This window comes from Onychomys torridus, chromosome 12 (genome assembly GCF_903995425.1).
Source record: "Onychomys torridus chromosome 12, mOncTor1.1, whole genome shotgun sequence".
Taxonomy (NCBI): Eukaryota; Metazoa; Chordata; class Mammalia; order Rodentia; family Cricetidae; genus Onychomys; species Onychomys torridus.
In genome coordinates this window covers 14,561,534-14,583,931 of record NC_050454.1, presented here as the reverse complement: position 1 = coordinate 14,583,931, position 22,398 = coordinate 14,561,534, and the positions used below count along the sequence as shown (strand labels likewise).

At 47.3% G+C, this 22,398-nt stretch overlaps 1 protein-coding gene across 15 annotated transcripts in view; it reads left to right on the top strand.

The window, feature by feature from the left end:
- Kalrn (kalirin RhoGEF kinase) overlaps positions 1 to 22,398 on the top strand; it is a 599,822-nt gene that overhangs the window by 452,088 nt on the left and 125,336 nt on the right. For all 15 annotated transcript variants that reach the window (XM_036203323.1, XM_036203328.1, XM_036203326.1 and 12 more), the window contains exon 34: positions 16,989 to 17,235. In XM_036203323.1, coding sequence (XP_036059216.1) covers positions 16,989 to 17,235 — 247 coding nt within the window. The remainder of the gene's footprint in view (positions 1 to 16,988; positions 17,236 to 22,398) is intronic.

Here is a 22,398-nt window from a genome sequence, read left to right as displayed (position 1 = left end):
ACTGTAGTAGTTACTTTTCTACTACTGTGATAAGACAACATGATCAAAGCAACATATAGAAGAAAGAGTTTATTTGCTCTTACGGTTCCAGAGGGTGAGGGTCCAGACAGGAATAGCATGGTAGCAAGTGGCAGACATGGAGGCTGGAGCTGGAAGCTGAGCGTTTAGAGCTCACACCCCAAACTGCAAGCATGACACAGAAAGGAAACTGGACATGGCATGAGGTTTCTGAAACGTTAGAGCCCTACCCCCACGCCATGACATACTTCCTGCACAAGATCACACCTCTTAACCCTACCCAAACAGCGCCCAATTGCAGACCCAGTATTAAAATGCCTGAGACTCTAGGGGACATTATCATTCAAAGCACCACAGCTACAAAGTGCCAAACCCATGAGAAGGGTATTACCTTCCCTGTTATGCTCAGGTAGCTCTTGCTAAGTTAAATATCGCCTCCTAGCCAAAGCTTGCACTCACAGTTCAGATGTTGCCCCCTGTTGTCAAAGTGTGCAGATATAGCACAGGGGGTCACTCTCATGGTTGTGATGATTCATGCCTGTGGTCTCAGCATGTGGGAGACTGAGGCAGGAAGACCCCAAGTTCAAGGCTCCTCTGACACTGCATTTTCTGTGCAAATGAGTTTCTGTAACAGATAAACTCTTTCCTGATATTACTTGATTATGGATAATTCTCATTCAGAAGTAATTTGTAGAAGGGAAATTAATTTTTGATGGCACCATCTCAGGAGACTAGGAAGAAATTGTAGCCGACAAAAGAATAAAATGAGAGAACGGGACCCAAAGGGGAAATGCGGACCGCGGGCACATGCTTCTGGCTTCTGTGACTGGGTTTTCTTCCGATTTAGGAAACTCTGAATGAGCAGTTGCAGGTTTGAAGATACAGTCTCAAAGGACCCCAGTTCACATTCCAGAGTGTGACCCAGATGTACACAGAACAAGCGGCAGTTACAAAGGAGCTGACATTGAATACGGCCCTTAAACACTGTAGAACAGGTACCTAAGCTTGTGCTAAAAATGGCAGTGAGCCAGTCATGGTGGCATACACCTTTAATCCCGGCACTCAGAGGCAGAGGCAGGCAGATCTCTGTTGGAGGCTAGCCTGGTCTACATAGCAAATTCCAGGGCAGCCAGGACTACATAGTAAGATTCTATACTGCCCAAAAGAAGAAAAAGAAAACAAGATAGTCTAAATACCCAAACTTCTGATAAATATTAAGATGTGATGAATAATGTAAGATAAATTTAATAAATAGCATATTATACATGCTGTACCTAAACTCAGGATAGATACTACTGTGCAGGCAGCTAAATTTATGTTAAATGTTGCCATACAGCATCTACAGAAACAGCTTTTCTCGTTGCTATGACAAGATAGATTTCACAGATTTAAGGGACAAACAGCTTATTTTGGCTCACAGAGAGTATGGTCCATCATGGCAGGGAAGGCATGGGAGAGCCGTTCTCCTATGATGGAGTTCCTCCCGTAGAGGCTGGACCAGGAAACAGACAGCTAGACTGGAGGTGAGTGCAATCCTCAAATGCCCACCTTTAGTGACCTGTTCCCACCCTCCCCCAAAGGCCCCAAGTCCCAAAGGTTCCACAACCCCCAAACCTGTGTTACTAGTTGGAGACCAATTACTCAACCCTGAACCTGTGGAGACATTCTAGAAACAGACCATCACAGAGACCAAGATTATATTGGTGTCATAAAGGCACCTGTGTTGTGCATGGGAGCACGCAGGCCAGAGGTGATTCTGCAGCCCTGGGTTCTGATAAGTCCTGCAAGCCCCATCACATGCAAGCATGGTGGCCACACAGACACGCAGATACAACCAGTGTTCCTTTGCTATTTCCCCTTCAGCACTCATCACTAACATTTGTTGACTTCCGTTGATCATGTTTCTGACTACTTCTACTCAATACCAACTCCAGGAAGACAGAATAGGAGAGCCTGGCACATAGCAAGTTTTCCACCCCCATGTGTTCAACAAATACATGAGATAATTAGTCTAATAGGAAGGAAACTGAACTCAAGCCTGAAGGAGCAAGACAGCTTGCTAGGTAGGCACTGGGGACAAGGGTACTCGAGGCAGAAGGGGCCACTGGACAAGTGAAAATCCAGAGTCTGGCCATTTGTGTGCCTGGGTCTGTCTGTAGATGGCGAGTTTCCAGGGCAGAAGTTAAGATCGGAGAGGCAGGTGGGAAAGAGTGTTGGAAGAGACCGGACTGTGTGATGCATGGGGTGGGGGAGGAGTCTGAGCATTTTCTTTGTGGCCTTGCTGTATTCCAGAGTGTGTGACACTGGGAAGGTTCCTACACATACCTAAAACCTGACTGCCCAGTAATCCTATCTGTTTTATCATGGCGGCTAACTTTTCACTTCCCGCTTTTCTTGAATAGAAAGGGTAAGACTGTAAATATCGGGGTTCCTCGTGTTCTCGCTCCTTTGCTGGACACTGAGGTTAGTGTTAGGCCCTGGGAAATTCAGTGACCTTGGTGGCAGACCTGTAGTAGTTTTATGCTGAGGAAATGAATCCTGATTTCCTTACTACTTTTTCCCCCTGCTCTGCTGTGTAGAACACCTTTCTTTTCTCAAACCACATGACTGAGATTAAAAAAGAAAAACATCTTCACGTAGCTACCATCTACAGCTAGGCAGAGTCAGAGCTCCACACAGACACAAGAGTGTTGTAGAAGCCCAGTGGATGAGACGCTCTGTCCCCCGCCCTTTGCCAGGAGTACAGCATCCCCTGAGCTGAGTTCCCTGCAGGGGCTGAGATAGAAGACAGAGCTGCACCTGCTTCCAAGGCCGCCCCTTCCTTATTGTGGGTGGGCCATTCATCCATACCTAAGACAGGTCCGGGGTCCGCCCACGGCGTGGTGCCACATACCCCTCCTCTCACCCTGATGGAGCTCCTCTGTTGTCTCTCGGAAAGGCTCCACCACAGTGGTGTCCACGGTAGACATGTGCTCTCTTGTTTGCCGGCTCTAGGCTCCATCAGGGCACTCCTTTTCTCACTGATGAGATACCAGGGATGTTCTGCAGCTCATGCCGCTGGCCATCCCTGACGAAGAGTTCCTTCTGCCTCCCAGGTACTGGGAGGAGGCCCAGCATGTCCCCAAAGGTGCAGTTCCCAGGTCTCCCTCCTGGAACTCCCCCCAGTTTCTGACTTTCCCCAAGGATATAAGAGAATCTGTTCTCCACCTACAGATGGCCACGGGGAACTTCCTGAGCCTTGCGTTTCCATTACTGAGCCCACCCTCCCTCCCTCCCTGCCATCCAGGACATGTTTGGAGCAGAGTTGCCTCCTCTAGCCACTGCACTTCAAAATCCAGGGGAAGCAAAGAGGGGGGGGGGGTGCGCGGGAAGAATAATAAAATATTTAAATAGTTTAAAATCAAATTTTCTCTGTCTTGTCTGAAATGATCTGTCTGCCCCCAATTCAGATTTGGTATAATTGGCTCATATTTAAGTGAATAGACTCCCCCATCCCTGGTTCTTGGACGGTGTACACTCCTGATTTTACCCATTGCCAAAGCTGTTAAATCTTAAGTCTAGCTTAAATGTTCTTCTGGGACCTACAGCTTAATTTTCTTCTGTAATATCTAATCACATCCACCACCACCACAGTCACAGACACACACACCCCAGCCATGGCTGTCAGAAGGAAGGGGGTAGAATCCTACAGTTTTAACCCTAGCTGCTCAGCACCATTGAGCTTCTTAACAGGACCAGGGACTGGCCAGTCCAGGGGGAACATCCCATGCAGCGTGGAGACTCAATCAGTATGCCTCTACTGTTTCCAGCACCATCCTTCAGGGAGTATCCCCTATTAAGTTGGCGCTTGGGGCATATTTGGTGAGGAATGGCATCTCAGAGAGAAACCACATTCACCCCTCTAGCATTTCCCAGAGAGCACAGCCAGTCTGCAGTAGATTGTGGATTCAGACCCAGAGTTGCTGAATGCAAACCCAGTCCTCAGTCACCGTGTTGTCTGGGAGGCTCTTGGCCTGCCCAGTTCCCATGGCTGTCTCTAGCTCAGCACCATCAGCAGACACACTGTTTGTGGGACAGAAATATTGACTTACTTTATAATAAGAAAAGCTAAAAAGGCAAAAATTATAAGGAGACACTAAGAGCCTCCTAACTCTTAGAAATGTGTAATGTGTATACATACATGTTTGCACACACAGGCATGCATATATGTAAGCATGTACACACACACACACACACAAACACACACACACACACCTACAGTTCTTTTTATTGATAGCAAACCATGAGCTGTAGGATACTCCATTGTTAAAACAGTACCACAGAAAAGGAGAAAATAGATAAAATTAATAATCCAATATTAATATATTATTATTAGCTAAACATAGTGATGCACACATTTAATCCCAGCACTTGAGAAGCAGGTGGATCTCTGTGAGTTTGAAGCCAGCCTGGTCTATTTAATGAGTTCTAGATTAGCCAGGGACTAGGGCTGTAGAGAGAGACCCTGTCTTTAACAATTAAAAAAAAAAAAAAAATCCACCATAAAAATGATGCTTCAGTAACTAAGCCAGAAAAATAGAGTTTTATAGTATACATATATGCACAAATCATCTACAGTGTGGGGCATGTCCTATATCTTATGTGTTAAAGTCAATAAAAATGACAAAGTTAGTTCCGAATGGGAAATCCCCCTGTAAAGATGTCCGTCAAAGAATGTAAGAGCTGTGAGGATATAGAAACTGTGACCTCCAGAAGGAGTGAAGAGGAGTGGGACGTAGCTCAGTTGGAATGTTTCCCATCAACAAGTCTGGGGGCAGAAATGACCATAACAGAGCTAAGACATTATCCAGGGACCAAGTGGAGAAAATATTTGGACAGTTAGAAGCTGAACAAGTAGGGAGCATGAGAAAGGCCTGGAATGCCGGGATGCACTGACAGATGAGGGGTCACATGCAAAGTGGATGTACATTCCATAGTGAGTGGAGATGGTAACCCCAAAAGAGGTACCTGCAGAAAGGCTTTGTGGGTAACGAGGGCTAAGATTGTCATGGCGCTGGCCAGCAGACAAGGAGAAAGAGTTTTAGTAATTCACAGCGCTGTCAGACCTGGTACAAACATCTCAACTAGTTTGTCTGAATGTATTTTGAGATCTGGGCGGGGAAGTGGTTAATCCAGGATAAGCCATAGCAGGCATGCAAAAAGGAAGAGAAAAGGCCAGTGCATAGTGTGATGAACTGGGAAGCCTAGGTTGGCACGCACTAGGATTGTTATTGGACTCTACAGCTTGCCCTAGTCTCTGGTCGCTCATTCCCTAATTAGGACTTCCTTCCAATAAGCAGTAAGCACCTGCCACACACCAGCTAGGATACACAGAGACCTCCTTGTGGTTTTTGCCTGGACTGGAGGTGTACTGCAGGTGGGCAGGAGGAGTCTCTTTGGAGCCTCCCTTCTAAGCAAGTTGGTGGTTTCCTTTGATAGCGCCTAGCTGCTGCTGCCCTCTAGTGGCCAATGGTGCCTCTGCTCTTCTCTGGGCAAAGTTAGGTCCAAAAAGGGTAGGATGGGGAGAGGGAGGGCCGCCGTCTACAGGCGTGCAGACTAGGGAGCAGCAGCCAGCAGTGCCCAGGTAGGGTGCATGCTTGTTCAGGTAATCAGGAAGAGTGGAACCGGAAGGGAAACAGCGGTCAGAAAGAGACACTTTGTGAGCCCACATCCGAACAACTGAGGCTTGATAACAGTTGTACACTGTGAAAACATTTGCTTCTGGCCCTCCGCCTGGTTTCTTCTGAAGTCCAACTTTCTAGTGTCGGGCAACAGCAGACACTAAACTCACGCCTTCCATCCTTCTCTCTACTCTCAGGTTCCTCCCAGCCACCTCCCCTCCCTCCTCTGAAGGTCCGCTGGAGTTTTCATAGACGTTTCCTCTTTGCCTATGGCGGGAAACCGCCTCCCACAGGCACAGTCAGAGCCACAGTGTAGACAGCCCTGGTCAAGCTCAAGGTTTGGTAGGGGCGGGCCTCTCTCTTGGCAGGACTGTCTTCTCCAGTGGGGGAAGGGTCTGCCTCTTTGGTCCTCCTAGCCCTATCTCGTTGGTAACTTTTGTGGGCTCTCCAGAGGCAAAGAACTTCGAAGGGAAATGGGGTAACAGCTGCTGCCCTTAACACCCATACCCAAGTCAGTGTCAGGTCCATGGTCTCTGAAGCCTGGGGAGGGCAGAGATAAGGAACTAACAGTACAGGGGGCGGTGGTGTTGCCCACACTCAGTCGGTAGAGGCAGGCCGATCTATGAGTTCGAGCCCAGCATGATCTACAGAGCAAGTTCCAGGACAGCCAGGGCTGTTACACGGAGAAATCTTGTCTCAAAACAAAAACAAACAAAAGGACAGTAGGTGCATATAAAAATAATAAATCTTTTTAAAAGGCAAAAATTTAAAAGATAGCAAGTAGTAAACATAGTGGGTTCGGGGGAGTTGTTTGTTTGTTTGTTTTTGTTTGCTTTTTGGTTTGTTTTTTTGAGACAAGGTTTCTCTGTGTAGTTTTGGTGCCTGTCCTGGATCTCGCTCTGGAGACCAGGCTGGCCTCGAACTCACAGAGATCCACCCGTCTCTGCCTCCCGAATACTGGGATTAAAGGCATATGCCACCACCATGCCACCACCATGCCACCACCGCCCAGCCTAGTAGGTTTTTACTGAACTGTTGTGGACAAGGGACTCTGATGCTTTGGAAATGCGGTTGGAAACCTTTACTGGGCCTGGAAACCTGGGAAGGGAATGATTCTCCCTCCACATTTTGGAGGAATCCTCCGTTCTCTTTGTTTCAATGTTGCTTTTGAAAGCTGCTGCCACTGAAACTCTTAATTTGTTGTAGCTCATTCAATTCTCCCAAAGGACTTTCAGAATGGCCTCTTAGGAAATAGTTCCCAATGCTGTGTTCTGGGATGGGGTTCTTAATTCTTCGTACCAGCCTCTTGAAACATCGTATCTATCTGGCGACTTAGCAATTCCTGCTTTTCAGTTCTGGAAACTTTTCTTTATACTTTATTTCTTCCCATTCTTTCTCTCTACACCTTGTAAGGTCCTTTCTCTAATTATATTTTCTTGTTTAGCGATCTCAAAAAATACCCTTGGCATTCAGAATTCTAGCACATTATGGAGTACTTCAACCATGATAGCCATAATTTCTGAGAGTCCTCTGCTGTTCTGGAGTTTTTGTTCCTTTTCTGTAGCAGCTTGTTCTTTTTTCGTGGATACAATACCTCTTTTAACTCTCCAAGGTGATAACCACGCTACAGTGTGTCCTGTTTATAAGTGGCTTCATGTGAGGTCCAGGTCCACCCTTATTTACCTGGTTTAGCTTCTGTTAGGCTTTTCTGAAGTCTGGTGGTCTGAGGGTGAGTGTTCGCGTGTATGAATGAGGTACAGCAGATGTTTTGTATAAGCAACAGGGCTATTGTCTGGCAGGTGTCATTGTGATGTGCTCTGGTGGGGAGACTCTACAGACGTCAGTATTTGAGTATCTGGAAGTCCCTTGGATTCTCCGATGAATAGTTGTCAAATCTGTCCAGAATGTTTATGTTTGACTGCTAGTGTTCTGGGAGCTGAGAGGCACACAATGGCAGCCATTTTCCCCTTCTGTGGGAAGGCCTACATTGAATTTCAGCTTTCCAGAACAGAGTGGACAAGATAGAGGGCAGAGTTAAGGGTCATTACAGACTTTCAAACTTCCTCCTGCCTCACCTCCATGTGATGTGTATGTACACACACAAACACACACACACACACACACACACACACACACACACACACACACACACACACACAGTGGTGCTGCCTGATGCTTCTACTTCCTCAGCCTGTCAGGGGCCTGTGCTAAGCTGACTGACTGGCAGGAACTTGTATCTCATCTCTCTGTTTTACCATGTCAGATAACTTCTGTATGTCTCCTTTCTGTCATTCAAAAAGTAAAAATTAATGAAAACAGGTTGGTTTCTCTTATACATGGTCACCTATGTGATCTCCTATTCTCCTGGTTCTTATAGGTTATGACTTGCCTTATATAAGTTTTGTCAGGTTTGGAGATTGGTAGAGTCATAGCCAGATGGAAAAGGTGAGATCATTTAAAAGGGGAAGGGTCTCAGGGCAAAAGGACCATGGGGCTTAGGAGACAGTGGTGGAAATGGATAGACAGCCAGTGAGAGACCACTCAGCACCGTAGCTTACACACCAGGCAGCAGTTCGTGAGGCACACTCACTGGTGTGCTCAGTGGGTATTTATTGAGTACCTGCTACATGCAGGCAGCGCTCTAGACCCAGGAGATGGGCAAATTTAAGCGGAGACTTCTACTCCTCTTTATCTTATATCCTGATGCAGGCATAGGTGACAGATAACAAGTAATACACCACATTAGTGAGACGTGCTCAAGGTAACTAAGCAGGGCTGTTTTCCACCATGACTACAGAGGCAGTCTACTATGGAATACTAAACATAATAGAGTCCCAAGTCCGATTCCTCCTCCTAGGAATGAGGATTCGAGTATGAAGAAGGAAAAGGAATTCAGGGTCACGTACAAGGAGCCTTGGGCCAGCTGTGAGGCCTCCTGGTTCCCCTTCCCATGTTCTTCCAACTATTAATTACTGTGCAGGCCTTAAGACCTCCGAGGCCAGGCAGCTCTTTAAGCCCTGTAGAAAACAAATGGAAAAGCTCCTTCCATGGCAGAGTACCAGTGCCAACACACAGACAAAGCACACTCTGAGCTGCAGACTCTTAATTGGACCTGGCAGCTCCCTGGGCTACCATGCAAACTGAAGAAATCCCAGAGCTGTGCGATGATACTCCTAATTCATAATGTTGCTTTTCACACTTGCTTCAGACGTTATAATCAATTCAAGATAGATCACAGCAATAAATTGTAAAATGAATTCATTTCCAGAAAGCTCATCGGAGCTTCCCAGTATTGCAGGCTCACGGGTTTAGAGGTATTTTGAAACCACCGTGGAGAGGCATCATCAGCCGTGTGGTACTTTTCCAAAGCTTCCATGGTGGACCTGTCCATCCGCTGCCCTTTCTTCTCCAACTAGCATACCTTCTTGGAATAGCTTCGGTTTTTCCTCCTCGTTACATTTGTTGATTTGTTTCCAAGGCTTTTATTGTGGATGCTATTATTACTTTCATTATAAAACTAACAGATAGGTGAGAAACACTGGACAATACTGAGAATAAGGAAGCAAGGAGGAAATTGCCCAGGGGCTATGCTCAACAAAGCCAAGGTTAACATTCTCATGTGTTCCTATGAATAATGATATTCTTCACGTAATTACATATGCAACTATATGCTGTTCTTGGCTTATTTCTTTGTTTATACATTATGCAAGATACACAGTTTTGGTGCTATTCCAAAGCTTTATAAGTAGATGATGGCTGAGCCAGGTGTGGTGGCGCATGCCTTTAATCCCAGTACAAGGAGGCAGAGGCAGGCAGATCTCCTTGAGTTCAAGGCTAGCTTATTCTACATAGGGAGTTTCAAGACAGCCAGGGCTACACAGTGAGACCCTGTCTCATAAACAAACAAATAAACAAAACCCCCAAATTCATTTTTGACTGGAGATGTGACTTACCAGTTAAGAGCACTTATTCTTGCTGAGAACCCAGGTTCAATTCCCAGCATGTACAAGGTGGTTCACAACCATCTATAACTCCAGTTCCAGGATGCATATGATACAGACATACATGTAATCAAAACACTCTCACACATAAAATAAAATAAATATGAAAAAAGCTTTTTTAATTAAAATGGAGCTGGGTGGTGGTGGTGCACACCTTTAATCCCAGGGCTTGGGAGGCAGAGGCAGGAGGATCTCTTTGAATTCAAGGGTAGCCTGGTCTACAGAGTGAGTTCCAGGGCTACCAAGGCTACACAAAGAAATCCTGTCTCAAACAACTGAAAATAGATGGATGGATGGATGGATGGATGGATGGATGGACGGACGGACGGACAGACGGACAGACAGACAGACAGACAGACAGATAGATAGACAGAAAGTTATCTGATGACTACCTACTTCGTCATTCACTTTCTGAATGTACCATAATGACTTAACCAGTTGCTCTCCTCTTGGTGGATGTTTACATTACAGTTTTAAGGGGCTTTTTATGTTATTACTGTAAAGTCTTTCCCTTTTGCATGATTGCCAATACAGGTATCTTCATGCTTAAAGCCACAGAAGTGTAGTGGCATGTCACCCCAGTGCTGGTCTCATTCATGTGCCCTTGGAAGGGACCTGTTTTGAGACATTTCTGGTGAAGACATTCCCTAATTAAATGCTTCTGCCCTCCGGTGGTGGAATCCAGGCATTTAATAGGAGGGTTGGCATGGGAGAAAGAAAGGAATCTTTGGACAGGGGCTGGTGCGTCTTTGGTGCCCATGAAACCTTGCCCAGTAGACGTGCTCCCGCTCACGCTTGTCTGAGGCCAGCTCTGGCTCCCCACCTGGCCTTAGAAAAAGCTTGAAGTGCTTCCTGAGAAGAGTTGGGGACACAGAGGCACAGACACTGTAGGAAGCTAGACGGAACACTGCCCTGGCTCTCTGGTGCCACCGAGAGCCATGAGGAAACACTTGTGTTCGTGTTCCATAGAGCGAAGGTGCTTGCTGGGGTGATCCAGCTCATGCTGTTTGTTAAGAAGAGGCTTCTTTTCACCTCCCAAGGCTAAGCAAGCAAAAACAGATCTGAGCAAACACAGTCATTTCTTTTTAATTTTTTTTAAACTTTATAAAGCTTTACACTAAATTTACATTTCCATTATCAACTGTGTTTTATGCACATATCCACCACCCAAACCAAAAAGCCCACGACAGAATTAGAACTAGAAAAACACTTCACTTTAGTTCCTCTTTCTCATAACTCATGCCCATCACTTACATTCAGTCCCTCCTCGTCCCCTTATATGCAGAGGGGCTACCAAAGATGCCTCCACAGTGTCCCTGCATGGGGAGAAGTCCTGGAGAGAAGACCAGGCTGGCAGCTGGACAGGCTGTAGAAGGTGGAGGAAGCCATATCTACCTGGGAATAGTCAATGGAGGAACAGCTCTCACCAGAAATGGCCATCGAGGACAGAATGGGGAAATGTGGGCTAAAGCTTAGATGGGGACCAGGCTCACAGCTGGCAGTCTAAGGAAAAGCAGGTAGACAACATCAAAAAGTTTTAGCATAGGGGCTACAGACATGGTTCAGTGGTTAGGAGCACTGGCTGCTCTTCCAGAGGACCCAGGTTCAGTTCCCACTCAGCACCCATGTGATGACTCACAACCATATGGAACTCTAGTTCCAGGAGACCAAGAGTGAGGAGTGAAAGGCCAGCCAGGACTCACTGATGACAGGAATGAAGGGGGAAGATTCTAGAAATGAGGGTTTGGGATTAGAAAAAAAGAAATCGTGAACAAGACATACCTGACTTCTGTGCTAATAGTTGAATCCCCCAACACTTCCCTACTTAGATTCCTGAACAGAGTTTAACTAAAAGTTAATCATCCATGGCAGATAGCAAAATTATATATATATATTTTATATTATAAATTATACATATATAAATATATATCATGAAAATATGATACTGCCTCACAATTTTGACCAGGGAGTGATAGGGCTTTCTGAGGCCTAAGGAGTCTCAGGAGACTTGTGTGGGAAGCCAGGAGGAAAGATGGACATCTTCCCTGAATACCCCTGATGTCAACAGAGAGTGCCTCATCAATGGGAACATTGTGAATGGGGGGAATGGATGCAAGTGTACCTCATAGAGGAAAAGAAAAGGCAGTGGACCGTCTTGAGAAGTCAGTCAGCATGCTAAGGCAAACAAGTGGAGCTCACATTTAAGCGGGTAGAAAAGATTGGCTCAGCAGAGCCTGTTTGTCTCTTGAGGTTATCTGAGGGAAGAGGGTGACTTCTTTGTCCTTTTGATCTGTCCCTGATTTGTGACTTGTGTGGGTCAGAAGGGAAGGCTGATAGTCTGTGTGACATCTCTGGACAGGCCACCAACTGCAGTAGTTATAGTGTGCAGAGAGCCGTGAAAAGGAGGCCAAGGTGAGCTCGGGGAGTGGCAAGGGATAAAGCTATCTAGGCCCAAGTGTGGGTGCATGTCGGAGGAATTGACAAGCAAGGCTATCTGGAAAAACACATCTCTGTGGAAGAAATAGAAGAGATTGGGATAGGGACCTTGGTGCTGTCCACCTGGGCTTAGACTGGCCCTGCCCTAAGGGAGCAAAAGATGGAGCTAGCTAATGGGCAAGTGAGAAGTGGGTGACTTTCACGGCAGGGTGTCTACATCTCAGTGGTTAATGAGTCAGAAGGAAGCGAGTAAAAGACAAGCCGTGTGCAGCATCCGACACAGCAGAGGAAATAAAGCTGTCAGGGGAAAAGAAAAACCAGAAAACACAAAGGAGTCGGGTCATCTCTGGAAAGAAACATTGAAAATTATGCCAAATGCAAGGAACATCCATTCTGTAGACCTAAAAGGGGACATGAGAAAACAAATAGACAAAGAAATACAGAAAGAAAACCAAATAATTTGCAGAGGACAGAATTAAAATAGTTCTTTAGAGGCTACGGGGAAGAAAAGAATTAAACAGAGATGCCACCTGCAGCCATTTCTACAACATAAACATGTAGCCAGTTCACACTCCTGAGACCAGAGATTTAGTTAGCTTCTGGAGAGAGTGAGAACTTTCCAGACGAACGTCGTGTGGAGGACCAGGAAGCAAGGCAGCCAGGAGAGTGTGGGGTGGAGAGAGGCACACTCCAATCCTAGGGACATGGAAAGAGAAAGAAAAGATGTGAACCTGGGCTCCCTGGGCCTATAAGATTCACAGGACCAAGCCAGCCAGAGATGGCAAGGATGTGTCTGGCAGAGAAAGATGTGTCAGGGTCAGGGGACGGCTCAGCAGGTAAAGGTTCTTGCCACACAAGCCTTGAACCTGACTTCAATCCCCAAGAAGGTGGAACAAGAGAACCAACTCCACTAAGTTGTCCTCCAACCTCCACACACACGATGCACACACAAACATGTCTAAGAAATATGACTTCATTAGTAGGGGACGTTAGTTCGATTGAGCAATGTGCTCTATGAGATTAACTTCCATTAGGTGTGAGTCATTGCAGTTAAGGATTCATGAAGCAAAACTGGAATCGTGAATGAATCCCATGTAAAGACTGTTAAGTGTGCCAAGATCTTTTGTCCTCTCTCCTAAGCAGTGCTGATCAAGTGTGAGCTGGAATCCCCTGGGCACCCTAACACCAGTGCTCTGGGGAAAGATGGGAAGGGACTGTTTGGGGTCAGCTCTGCCCAACACGACTTATGCCCTTGTCCCAACCCTGTCCCCTGGCAGACACTCTGCATGTCTATCCTTGCTGTCGGGTGAGACCTGGTCTGGTAAACCTTTTTGATCAAGACATTGAGGCGAGGTGTGCATGGGCATTCATCCCGTGTTTGAGCCATAATGGTTGTCTTTGTTGGATCTACAGCTTGTCTGTGGCTATGAGTTAGGCGGGGCTCTGAAGAAACTGCCCCTAGATTCTCCTACTACTATCCTGTTGTCTGAAGACTGGGCAGCTTTGGGAAACAACACTGCCATCTAGTGGTACTTTTCTGCAGACACTGGATCTTGTTTTTAGGACTGATTTTTTTTTCCCCTTGTGGTGGTTAGTTGCTAGGTTATTTGGCTGTGCTAGTGAGGGGTCCCAGTACTTCCAGCATGCTGGGCAAGCACTCTACCACTGAGCAATATCCTCATCGATCAATCTTGAACTGTAGACACACAGCCTGGCTCCTTATCCCCTCTCTCCCAACCCTTACAAATGCTACCCTTCTCCCTTAACCAACAGGGCTTGTAACTTGCCTAGGAAACAGTAGGCCCTGCATCTTACCAGATATTGACAACCATGGCCTCAGGTTCCTCTGTCCGATCTCAACAGCCTGCAAAGGGGCTTTCAGCCTCCCTGGCTTAGCTGTGCAGCCTGAAGGCTGTAAAGTACACGTCTCACATACGTGTACATGGCCCCAGGAGAAAAACAGACCATCTGATATTAGCATAGAGAAGCTCCTCCACCGAGGCACAGAAGCCCAGCCGTAGAAACTCTTCAGAATGTAAGGAAGTCCCCTGGTCATCTAGACCAGGACTCTGTAAAGCAATGGTTCTCAACCTGTGGCTCATGATCCCTTTGGGGTTTCATGCCAGGTATTCACATTATGATTCATAACAGTAGCAAAATTACAGTTATGAAGTAGCAACAAAAATAATTGTATGGTTGGGGATCGTCACAACATGAGGAACTGTATTAATGGGTCGTAGTGTTAGGAAGGGTGAGACCACTGCTGTGAAGAATCCATCAGTGAGAGAAAGAATCAGTTTATCGGGCTGTAACCTGTGAATGAGAGAAAAAAAAATGTTAGGACACAACTGTGCTTCCGCGATGTAGAGTACAGTGCTCAAATACTTATTGCAGAGAATTCTAATCCAGACAGCAGGGTGGGACTACTATAGGGCACTCACTCCAACGATCAGAGGCCTAGGTCACTGCCAGGCATGGACTCATGCCAAAAATAAGTATGCCCAGTGTCTCAAGGTCTAAAGGAGTGTGGGATTCATACTCTAGTTCTAGGTCCAAGTTCAGCATGGTGTCTGCAGAAAACCAACCCTCCAGCCAGTGGTTCTCAGTGTTCTTGAGACCATCTTTTCACAATCTTGACAGCAGGGGGTGTCCCTGTTAAAATACACATCCTTGGATTCTAGCCCCAGCCTACTCAGTTATAATCTGTGGTTGGGGCTTGGTGCAGCCCAGGATTCTGCGTTTCACGAGCTCCCGAGGTGACTCTCAGGCCTATGATCTGGCTATCTTGGGGCTTACACGCGCTGGCACAGGAGCTGGTGATGGCTCATGCACATGCTTGTCATACCCTAATATGAGCGATTCCCTCCACAACAATCTTCACTGTTTCTGGGAAGAGAGTGCCAGGAAAGTAGGGGAAGGGGCTGTGTGCTCATTTAGTGGGACCAGGGCAGTTAAGTGGAGAAAAGGAGCCAGTGACCATGATGTTCTTCTGTCTCTTTCCCTGTCCACCTCTGCCCTAAAGACTTCCCTTCCTGGCCTCTGCTGGAAGTACCTTTCCTACCCATGGGATGTGTACACACACACACACACACACACACACACACACACACACACACCACTCTTTAGATAGGGGTGATACCAGCTGACAGCCAGCCTCTGTCTGATAAACCTGTGCATGTGCGTGTGTGTGTGTGTGTGTGTGTGTGTGTGTGTGTGTGTGTGTGTAAGAGAGAGAGCTGGGCAGTAGTGATATACACCTTTAATCCCAGCACTCAGGAGGCAGACAGGTGGAGCTCTGTGAGTTCAAGGCCAGCCTGGTCTACAGAGCAAGTTGCAGGACAGCCAGGATGGTTACACAGAGAAATCCTATCTTAAAAAACTAAAGAGACAGAGAGGGGGAGGGAGGGAGGGAAGGAGAGAGAGAAAGAGAGAGAGAGAGAGAGAGAGAGAGAGAGAACACTTAGCCATGTGTGACGTGTAGAGGCCAAAGGTCAATGTCAGGCATCTTCCTCCATCATTCTTGACTGGCTGACCAGCAAGCCCTGGGATCCTCTTGGCTCTATGGTTACAGGAATCTATCACCACACCTGGCTTCTTACATGGGTGCTGGGCATCCAAACTCAGGCCCTCATGCTTGCATGGCAAGTACCACTGAGCCATCCATCGCCTCGGGCCCCACATTCTAACAGTCAGGTCCCCTTAGTAGCTAAGAGTTTGCTCCGGTCACGTGATTAATCCCCTCTTCACCATGACGACCCCTCTCCTTCCTTCAGCAGCGGTGCCCTCTAGAATGCATATGAACTGGATGGACATGTTGATAAAGCTGGTGCTGCTGCAGACAGTTCAGGTCCCTTGATCAGAGCTTCGTAGACTGAAGCTGGATTCCCCAGGAGCAGTATGGGAACTCCCTCTGGCAGGGCCTCTGCCTCATGCCTTCCGTCTCCTGTCTCCTGTCCCTCCTGACTAAATGCAGCTGCTACTCCAAGCCGGAAGCTCTGAGCTCCATTCTATGAGGCATGGTACAAACTTAAGTGAGCCTCATGGATTTGAGACCAGAGGGAAGGGAGGAGGGGACACAAACCCCTAGGTGAAAAGTGAGCCACCTCAGGGTGCAGCTAGTAGAGCTGTGCCTGCCCTCCAGGGTCTCTCCCCTGCTCTGACCTTCTGCACTCCCAGCCCTGCAGTAGGGAAGCACAGAGTTCAGTACTGTGTGCTCCACAATAAGACACTGCTCCCCTTCCCCCTTTGCCATCTCACTGCCTGGCCCCCAGTGGCCGGGCAAACGCCTGGGAGTGAAGCCCATCCCCTCTTGTGTTACTGCAGCCTGTCTTAGGCTCCAGGGAAGGATGAGGGATGCTGTGTGGGTTCGAAAGAAGGGGTCATGTCTTGCGTTATTCCCCAACATCACCTATGATCCAGTGAGAGCGGGTTAGACCACAATGCCAGCATGTCTGAGGCTGAGGGCTGCCAGTGAGGGTATGGAGTAGAAGAAAGGACGGGGCGCCCAGAAAAGGGGTTTGAAGGCACAGTTGGCAGGAAGCTTGACAAAGAAGTAATAGAAGGAACTCTAAGGAGAGACAAGGAGTTAGTCCAGAGCGGCTTCAGCTGAACTGTCCAAGTGCCCGATAGCACTGTGCTAATTACCTTTTTTTTCTCTCTTTTCTTTTTCATTCCTGTTTGTTCCCAACATTTTCCTGCTCTGCCTTTCCCTACCGTCTCCCATCTTTCCTCCTTTCCTTCCTCCTCCCCTCTGCTCTCCCCGACTCTTTGTCTTCTTCCCTCTTGCCCATCACCCATCACCTCACTCTCACACATACACACCCTTCCTCCACGCCCTCACTTCTCACCCCTTTACCACCACCACCCACCAAAGCTCTCAGGTGGATGTGAGCTGACTGTGGTCCTCCAGGACTTCAGCGCAGGCCACAGCAGTGAGCTGAGCATCCAGGTGGGCCAGACGGTGGAGCTGCTGGAGCGACCGAGTGAGAGGCCCGGCTGGTGTCTGGTCCGTACCACCGAGCGGAGCCCCCCACAGGAAGGCCTGGTCCCCAGCAGCACCCTGTGCATCTCACACTCTCGCAGCAGCGTGGAGATGGACTGCTTCTTCCCTTTGGTGAAAGGTAGGACAGATTGGAGGGGAGGGTGGCAAGCTCAGGCCGAGCACCTTAGAGCTGGCCTCAGAGTCCACTTTGATTGAGCCAGATTTCTTCTGAGATCCAGAAGTGGAGGGTATCTGCTAAAAGCTTGAAGAGAAAGCTAAGTGTATCTGTGTGGCTTAGAGAAAGCCATCCAATCCCTCCAAGCCCATCTGTTCTTAAAAAAACAAAGGTTGAACTGCTAACTGCTGATCTCTAAGCTCTAACAGTACACGTAGATGCTCAGACCCCATCCACTTGCTCAGCAGGTAACCATACCAGCTTGCTCTCCAGGTGACTGATATGCAGTGGAGTCTGAGAGCACATGCTTCCAAAGTCAGTGTGTCCTTGAACTCATACATTTTACATTGAGGAAACTGAGGCCCCGAGACTAACAGAGAACCAAGTCTTAGTCTGGAGCTGAGTTGTATAAATGGTCAGATATTAGCATGGGGATACCATCAATGTCCTGGGGCAGGCTGCCTGACAGCTAATAACTTTAAATGCTTGGAAACCTGCAAGTTTGAGAATGCCATCAGGGCGTGTTGCCAACTATGACATAACTACTTCTGAACACTAGATGGCAATAGTGGACTGCCATGTTTGGACTGCCCAGCTCTTCATCCAGCCTGCGGGATTTCCATCCATCCTGTAATGCATACTAAAACCTAAGATTCCTCTGCATCCCTTACCTTTGGTTTAGGATCCTCCCCTCTTTCCTCCGAGGACCTTGGAGAGATTGCCAGGAAGCTGTGTGGGATTTGTAATTGCTAGCTTCCCAGTCCTTTGAAGAATCGGTTCCCACAACCCTCTGAAATTCTTGGTGTAAAGAGAGACTAAAATCAGGAACTTAGTGAACAGGTCTCTGCTTTGAGTTAAGTGGGGAAAAGTGGGGGCCATGGAGGATAGATTGTTGTGAGGTTAAAATGAAGGAATAGGTTAAAACACACGTACACACACACACACACACACACACACACACACACACACAAGGTCCCGGCACTTAGCACACCTTTGTTATTGTAAATTATTGCTATTGTTCATTCATCACAGATTGCCCAGCAGAGTGCCTACAAACTCCCACAAATCCCGCCAGAGACCCGAGAGTGCAGACAGGGAAAGGGAGAAGGGCTGGGGAAAGCTAGCTGTCCTTAGATCCCAGGTCTGGGTTGTTTTCACTGAGGAGGGCCTCAGCTTCAGTACTGAGACTGGGGGGCAGGGGGACAGGGCTAGACCTCCCATGCCGGTCTGTGGCTGGGTGACCTGTGCATACTCTCATAGCTGGGCCCACTACATCAAACCAAAGATGGAGGATCTGAGGATAATGATGCCATCAGCGACAGTTAGAGGTGGAGGCGGCATCGGAGTAAAAATCCTTGGGGATAGATTAGAGGGAGATACAGCTAACAATGGGAAGTGAGGACCAGGATGGTAAAGAGGGAAGAAAATGAGGCAAGCCATTGCAGAACTTTCCTAGGCAGCTATACCAGCTGTTAACCTTTTTGGGTTGGTTAGGAAGGCAAGTCCATGCCTCACAGGCTATGTGAAGTCGGGATCGTCTGTGGTGTGCTAAATGCTGTATAGATAATTGGACCAGAAACGGGGCGGGGGGTGGGGGGGGCAGGGACTGCAAAGCATCAAGGAGGGAATTCAGGGAGCCGCTAGAAAAGGTCTTCACCCAGTGTGCACATTAAAGTAAGGTGTGAGCCTTCCAGCATACAGTACCCAGAACCCACCCAGAACAGCTAGAGCCAGAATCCCCATAGGGGGCATGAGAAGTGGATCTAAGGTACAGCCTGGGCTGAGAACCACTGCGCTAGCCCAGTCTTCTATCTTCCAAAGAGATTCCAGGTCACAGGAAGATACAGTGCCTCTCCCAACCCACAAGGAGATGGGGCAGACAAGCCCCACCCCCATCACCACTACCTCCACCACCTGCACACTTAGCCTGCAGGCTTCTAGAAGGCCCTAGGCTTTTTTTCTGCCCCTCCTCTCCTGGACGGCCTCTGGGACAGGAGAGGGCTGTTCTGACACTTGCATGATGTGACTCATGATAGGGTTGTCAAGAAATATCGGTTGTAACCAAATTGGGGCAGGCCTCTCTTCACCCTGTCCTCTCAAGATTCTCTCTGGAGTTGGGCCTTCTGAGATCTGATCTTCTCTTCATAGCCCCCTCTCGCTTTCTCAGCAGCAGGTAATTGTGGGCAACATCCCATGAAGGACAAAGACTTTATAGTGATTTCCAACTCCTGAAATCCAGAGGTATTCTGTTTGGTTCTCTAATAATGCGACCTACCCTAGACCCAAATTCAGGCATGTGTCTCCCCGGTATTTAAAGTTCCTTGATGATTTTGATGCTCTGTGGGTTACGGGTTTAGCATCCCCAGATGTGAGGCTTGGGATACTGAAGAAGGTGATGGAAGGCAGTTGTGTGTTCCATCGGGTATAGCAAGACATAGAGCTCAGCAAGGAAGGGCAAAACAGTTGGACCAAAGGCTTGGATAGAAGCTTCACCAGAGAAGATACTCAGGTGCCAGTGAGCATGGGAAAGATTCAATATCTCTGCTCAGGAAAATGCAAATCAATACCTCAATGTCATACCATTCCGGACCCATTTGAATGACTCTTACTTAATGTGGACACATCTCAGAAAATCACAGATTATCTATAAGGATGTACAGAAGTTGGAACACTGCTGGGTAGCTGGTTGGAATGTAAAATGTCTCCACAGCTATGGAAAACACTGTAGGGAATCTCAAACTATATATAAAATATACATGTATATGTATGTGTATATATATTTAACATATGATCCTATAGTCCCACTTGTAGGAATATTTCAACATGAATTGAAAGCAAGGACACAGTGTATCTACACACCCATGTCCATGGCATTGTTCATGACAGCCACGGGTGTCTGAGGACAAATGAATACACAAAGTGTGACACACACACACTGGAATATCATTCAACCTTAAAAAGGAAGGAAAATCTGACACCAGATGACATCACAGGCAGACCCCAGGGACATTATGCAAAGTGAAATAACCCAGTCACCAAGACAAATACTCTATTATTTCACTTACATGACAGACTTTGAATAGTCAGCTTTACATAGGCAAAAGGCAGAATGGTGATTTCCAGGGACCAGGGAAAGGAGGAGACTAGACAATTAAAGTGTTCAATGGGTACAGTTTCAGTTTCACAAGTTGGGAAACTTCTGGAGATGTCTTGCTTATACAACATACTGAACACACTCCTTATTCTGTCAGGTTAAACACCTTTTAAAGTGAATGTGCCTAATGCTTAAAAATAGTGATGATTGACTCACGTTAGCCCTGGACCCTTGTGCCCAGGCTCCAAACCCCAATCCAGGTCTGTCTTTACCATGATATCTGGGGTATGCCTGTGTGCTGCCTTCTGGCTGGGTCTTGTGTCAGGAAGAAGTGTAAAGAGATGTCTCTCTGGGTTACGTAAGTCGCAGGGTGTCCAGACAGCCTGGAGCAAAGGGTAGTGGCCCTGGTGGCCCTGGCTGGACACAGGCAGTTCTAGTTCTTGGACTTATCTTGTGGTTTCCACTGTCATCACCTAGCTGACCTCAGGACACTTCCTCAGACTGTGGGCAAATACCACCAATGGCCTGAGGACACTGAACAAGGTTATGATAGTTGACATCATTGTGTAAATCTGTGACTACTTAACAAAAAAAAAAAAAAAAAACCTTCATTTATTGAGTCTTACTCTGAGCTGGTTTTAGGGCTGATGCTTTAGTGACGGTAAATTGTATTTTGCTCATTTTATTTTTTATTTTATTTTTTTGTTTTGTTTTGTTTTGTTTTTTGAGACAGGGTTTTACTGTATAGTTTTGTGCCTTTCCTGGAACTCGCTCTATAGACCAGGCTGGCCTCGAACTCACAGAGATCCCCCTGCCTCTGCCTCCCGAGTGCTGGGATTAAAGGCGTGTGCCACCACCGCCCAGCCTGCTCATGTTTTAGACAAGGAAGCAGTCTTGTAGAGAATAGCTGACTTGGTGTAAGTTGCAAAGCTTTCAGATGGTGCTTGCAGATGTGTCCACAGGCTGTCTGTTCCCAGGGTCTGGCCCTCCATTCTGCTCAACAGCCTCCCAAGGCTGAAGGCATCAGAATTCATACTTTAGTTTGCTTTCCATCTAAGGCTCCCTGAGTTGACCAGTCCACTTAGACGAGGATTGGAGGACACTGACCCTGTTACAAAGGCCACCCCAGCCAAACACAGTGACTCAGGCCTGCAGTTCAGGCACTTGGGAGGCAAAGACAGAAAGATCACACAAATGTGAGGCTAGCCTGGGCTAGAGAGTGAGCCCCTGTCTCAAAACAAAACAAAATATACCACAGCATAACCTTCCAACTCTCTATCTCAACTCTGGCACCAAAGAAAAGCAGCAGCCAGAGTAGCCTTTGTCCTCTGTGTATATGCCTGATGAAAGCAACTTCCCATTTGTCGTGTGGGGAAGTCAGGGCAACGGGAGGGAATTCGAGGCCACTGTTTACACAGCGCCCATGGCCCAGATGTGAAGAACTGTGCATGCTGGTGCTCTGCTTTTTATCTAGTCCAGGACCCCAACACATGAATTAGTTAGGGTGCATTTCCCACCTCTGTTAGCCTAATGTCGAGATGATCCCTTACAGACAGGACCTGATGCTTGTTTCTACAGTGATGCCAGAGCCTGTCCAGCTGACATCAGTAGTAACTGTCACACAGTACTTGGCCTACTATGAAGTCTCAGGCAGAACAGTCCTGTGCAGTACTCTAGACAATAGGCAGTGTAGTTGAAAGTTTTCTCAGCTCCTGTCCAGCCTCATGGTCCCAAGTTCCTCCAGGCCAGCCTAGCCCTGCGGTCCCTGATAAAATAATCATTCAGAGCCTTAATATTATTTACAAACTGTATGGCCTATGGCTTAAGTTTCTTACCAGCTAGCTCTATCATCTTAAATTAACCCATTTCTATTAATCTATATTTTGCCACATGGCTGTGGCATTACCAGTCTGCTGGCATGTAGCTCCTTGGGTGGTGGGCTGGCGTCTCCTCCAACTCTACCCTTCTTCTTCTCTGTATCTCTACGTGGATTTGCCTGGCTGTAAGCTTTCTTGCCATAGGCCAAATCAGCT